Source organism: Sinocyclocheilus rhinocerous, unplaced genomic scaffold, assembly GCF_001515625.1.
Source record: "Sinocyclocheilus rhinocerous isolate Xijiao unplaced genomic scaffold, SAMN03320098_v1.1 scaffold269, whole genome shotgun sequence".
Classification (NCBI taxonomy): Eukaryota; Metazoa; Chordata; class Actinopteri; order Cypriniformes; family Cyprinidae; genus Sinocyclocheilus; species Sinocyclocheilus rhinocerous.
This window is the reverse complement of record NW_015652298.1, coordinates 684,645-689,396: the sequence shown is the minus strand read 5'-3', so window position 1 is coordinate 689,396 and position 4,752 is coordinate 684,645. Positions and strand designations below refer to the sequence as shown.

Here is a 4,752-nt window from a genome sequence, read left to right as displayed (position 1 = left end):
TATATATATATATATATATATGTATGTGTGTGTGAATAGTAGTTTTTCTGCTAAATATTTGCATAATGAAATATGATGGATAAATCATATGCACAAGTATGTCATTATGCAAATATTTAGAAGAAAAACTATTCAAAAATATATTCATACAATGTTTTGTTGATATGATGAAAAGAAAAACATGCATATCAACAAAACATTGTATAAATATATTTTTGAATACTTTTTCTGCTTAATATTTGCATAATGGAATATTTATACATATATTTTTCTTTTCATCATATCAACAAAACATTGTACGAATATATTTTTGAATAATTTTTCTGCTATATATTTGCATAATGGAATATTTATGCATATATTTTCTTTTCATTATATCGATAAAACATTACAAGAATATATTTTGGACTAGTATTTTTGCTGCTAAATATTTGAATTATGTAATATTTAATTTGTTTTCTCCTTTTCATTTAATATAACATTGCATGGACATTTTTGATTGCAGTTTTGCTGTTAAATATCTGTATAATTAAATAATGTTATGATACTATAATATTACAAATATAAATACATTTCTGTCTTTTAGTTATGCAAGTAAATGAATACAAATGTTCTCATACAACTCTCATTCTTAAACTGTGCATGAATTACAAGTACCTAATATTTCCTAATTTATAATATACCAAATAGTTCATTTCAGTTCTATAAATAAAACCGGAATAAACAGTTTCCTAAACTCATCTCATTTTAAAGAGCCCTTCAATTATTTTTCCCTTTGAAGCTCCAAACATGAAGGAAAATAACTCGCCACAAGCAACTAGATGAAACTACATTCACCAAACTGTCAAAGCACAAATGAAATCAAAGCTCTCAAACACATGGCGCACCAGTTACGTGCTTACGAGGCACTGAAGACGCAAACAGAGATGCAACTTTGCTTCTTACCTACAAGATGCGCGGATGCCCATGAGAGACAGTGCTAATGAAGGCAACAGGGGCTGGCAGGCCAGAGACAGAGCCATGTACCAGAGGCAGAGGAGGGCCACCTCAGTGCACACAGATGCACAGTGAGGCTGAATGCTGAGGAGTTCGATCCCTCCCTCTCGCTCTGCTTCCGTCAGCGACAAGAGGCCGCCCTTCCCTCTGTGCCACGCGCTCTGATTGGCTAGGGAAAGCTAGCACTGCATTGCAGGTAAAAACACTGCCGCCTCCTCATTTCTCCTTCATAATTCCATGCGTTCTGCTGTCACTCATCCCATCTGCTCTCTCTCTCTAATTACAGCAGAAAAAGGCAGCCAGCTCACAAGAAGGCGAATTTGATGCACTCTTGCTCATAAGATTCGCGTCTCAGTCTAAACAAGCCTCTTTACAACCTTGTTAGTGAAGGCAGGTAAGCAGCACTGAGTCACGGCAGCGAGAGAGAGAGAGAGGGTCTATAAGAGGGCACTCAACACAATCAATTACTCTTATCTCTTTCCCCTCTGAGACGTACACAACTACATGAGAGCTACTTGACTGAGAAAATCTCAAATGAAAGACCCCAATCACATTATAATGTTTTTATAGTATCTATTGCAATTTAAAGCAAAGGAGCTTTCAGGAGAGGGAAAAAAGGATTAACCTTGAATTGCAAAAGACAATTCTGTTCTTAACCCGCTAGTCTTGACCACACTAATAGCAGTGGCCAGGAGAAATCAGAACAAAAAAAAACATTTGATGGAAAAATAAATAAATCTATCCCAGTGCCAAATGACGAGATTTAAATAAATAAACTTGCAAAAAGCATGTTTTAAGGTGACTTAGAACGAAGTCATTTTTTTCAGGAATCAGTTGGACTACAGTAGCTGAACTGTATTTGAACTCAGTAAAAAGATCCAGTTGAGAGTCATTTGTTGAGGAATCAGTTGTACTAAACTCGTTACACTGTGCATCTATGATTCAGTAAAAAAAAAATGGCTCATAAGAGTTATTTGTATAAGAACTGGTCACACTACACTGGTTGTGCTAGATATGTTTTTGATTCTGTAAAAAAAAAAACAGGCTCATAAGAGTCATTAGTTCAAGACCTGGTTGGACTACACTGAACGCACTGTTTTGGATTCAGAATAAAAAAAGTACTGGATCAGAGTTAATTGTTCGCTGTATGTTTTTGATTCTGTAAAAAGAATCGGCTCATAAGAGTCTTTTTTTCAGGTCAGTTTGACAACTATAAATTGAGTTGTTTATTTTTCATTCAGTAAAAAAGAGCCATTTGCTCAGGAGTCAGTTGGACCACACTGGTTGAACATTGTGTTTTCGATTCAGTAAAAAAAAAAAAACTCAAGGTCGTTTATTCAGCAATCACTCAGATTTCATTGGTCGCACTGTATGTTTCGATTCATAACACACGTCTTGAGCTATTTGTTCAGGAATTGGTTGAAATACAATGGTCACTCTGCATGTTTCTAATTCAGTCAAAAAGAATCTGCTCATAGGAACCATTTGTTCAGGAATCGTTTAGACTGCACCGTGCATGTTTTTGATTCAAGTATGTTGGCAATGTGGACGAACCTTCAGCTGATAGCATTTACTTTTTTTGTTGTCATGCTGGACAACTACTTGACCATTTTATTTCTCCATTTTATCTGAAATGAAATGATTTTGTCTTCTGTTGAGGTCCGACTCTACATAAAACATTCTCTCTCCACTCATCAAGCACTTTTCTAATAGATGGAGAGACGTGGGTGGAGGATGCCGGTATGAACTAATACAATGTAAAAAGACATGAGACTCTCCACTATGAATCACAAAATAACTGACTGACATGGAGCTGTTCATTAAAATCTAAAGATGTACAGACGGAAAAAAAAAAAAAGTCTCACTTAAACGCACAACCAAAAAGCTGAAGAATGTGCAGCATGCAGGACTCTCAAAACAAAAACTGCCCTGGTCCTACTACAGTAGGACACGTCATTAGATAAAATGCATTTAATGGTCTACTAGTTTCTTAGCAACCACAAAACCTTTGGCAATAGAAGGTAGGGTCTCACTGACTGACAGGGCTATAAAACACTTTGCCACGTGTACTGCATTATTTATCATTATGCAATTAACAAGCTTTTCATAGTGTTGATACAGTTATATAAGCGTTTGCGTGTGTCGGTACTTCAGGAAGTATGCACTTCACTGCTTTGAATTCTTGACATTTTGTTCCCGTTTCAGCCCCGATTAAATTACACAATTTGAGAAAGAAATCATTTCCGCTTTCAATTGCACATCAACACATTTATGCACCAAAAAATTATTTGAATGTTGGCCTAGCAGCATAGCGACACAAGTATTATATTTCCTAGAACCCATTCCCCTATCATTTCCTGTCTTTATTCATTCCTCCACTACAGCAATAGACCAAAAACATTTCTTTTTTTCTTCAAAGTTGACAAAAGGAAATGTATAGATCTTTTATGTATATATTGTTTGTTTGTTTATTTCTTTCTTAATGCCAATCCAGCATCTACGGCTATATTCATTGCGAGAACCAGTTAATCCATACACAAGTCTTGTCTTTTACACACACACGTCCGGGGACAATTTAGGATGTTCAATTAACCTAACCTGCATGTCTTTGGGCTGTGGGAGGAAACTGGAGCACCCGGCGTAAACCCACGCAGACACAGGGAGAACATGCAAACGCCACACAGAAAGGCCTCCTGTCCTTGCCGGGGCTCGAATCGGGGACCTTCTTGCTGTGAGACAACAGTGCTAACCACCGAGCTTGTATGTATAGATAGTTTTCTGTAAAGTGTTTTGGGTCAGTGTCCTTTTGGACATCAAATCTAGTCCCTAATGTAGATCTTTGGTTAGCTTAAGAGGCTCTTCACAAGGATTTGCCTGCATTGAGGCTTCGACCATTTGGCTCATTATGGCAAGAAGTTTTCAGTTCCTCCCCCTAAAGAGCAGCCCCAGAGCATGAACCTGCATGATGGTAGAAAACAAAACAAATATAACAGTAATGCATTTTCTCTAGACCAGGGGTTTTCAAACTGGGGTCTGTGGACCCTTGGGGGTCTGTGACGCAAAGCCAGGGGGTCCGCAAAATAATTTGCTATACCGTATTTTCCGGACTGCAACTCGCGTTTTTTATCTTCTGAAACGTGCTATGATTTGTATACCAAAGTGAATTATCTAATGCATTAATGTCAAATAAGCAAAGCGTAAGCACTTAAAAGCGGGCACTTCAAGGTTTATATAGCTAAATATATTTCTCATGTCTGTTTGACAAGTAGACAGTTTCGCAGAGTTTTTCTTCATTTTAGAAAGTGGTTCACATAGACCAAGATGGCAAGCGCATTGTATTAGTTTTCTTTATTTTACAAAAGCACAACGTTTCACTGTCATTTTGAAGGTACACAAATAAAAATAGACCGTTTTGAATGATGTCTTGCTCTTATCTGACGGATATCACATTTTTCCGCTAATATAAGGAATCCAAAGTGTTCGCTTGTGAAGGATGCTGTTAGTAGATATTCGGACATGAGAGAAGTACAAAGCCTTCTTCGATGGTGCGTTTGATGAATTCACTACACAAAATTTATCTTGCGAAGTGAAATGCATGCAATGCATTTGTTCGGTTATGAATGCCACAAAATTTAAATGATTTGGAGTGAGGGGGAAGTAAAATTCATGTTAGTGTTTATAATGTTTTTTTCCCTCTAACATTCGTTTTATACAGTACCCTGTAATTAATTAGATTAAAAATATTAAATCGACTGA

General features: G+C 36.7%; 1 protein-coding gene across 2 annotated transcripts in view; it reads right to left on the bottom strand.

Moving 5' to 3' along the window:
* The window catches only part of LOC107714507 (SRSF protein kinase 1-like), a 54,081-nt gene that overhangs the window by 37,836 nt on the left and 11,493 nt on the right, over nt 1–4,752 (bottom strand). Inside the window, exon 1 of one of the 2 annotated variants that reach the window (XM_016520370.1) lies at nt 946–1,060. The exons of the other annotated variant lie outside the window; for it this stretch is intronic. Within the exon in view, the coding sequence (XP_016375856.1) occupies nt 946–1,022 (77 nt within the window). The 5' untranslated portion in view covers nt 1,023–1,060. Of the gene's footprint in view, nt 1–945; nt 1,061–4,752 lie in introns of those variants that run through there. 2 annotated transcript variants of the gene reach the window in all.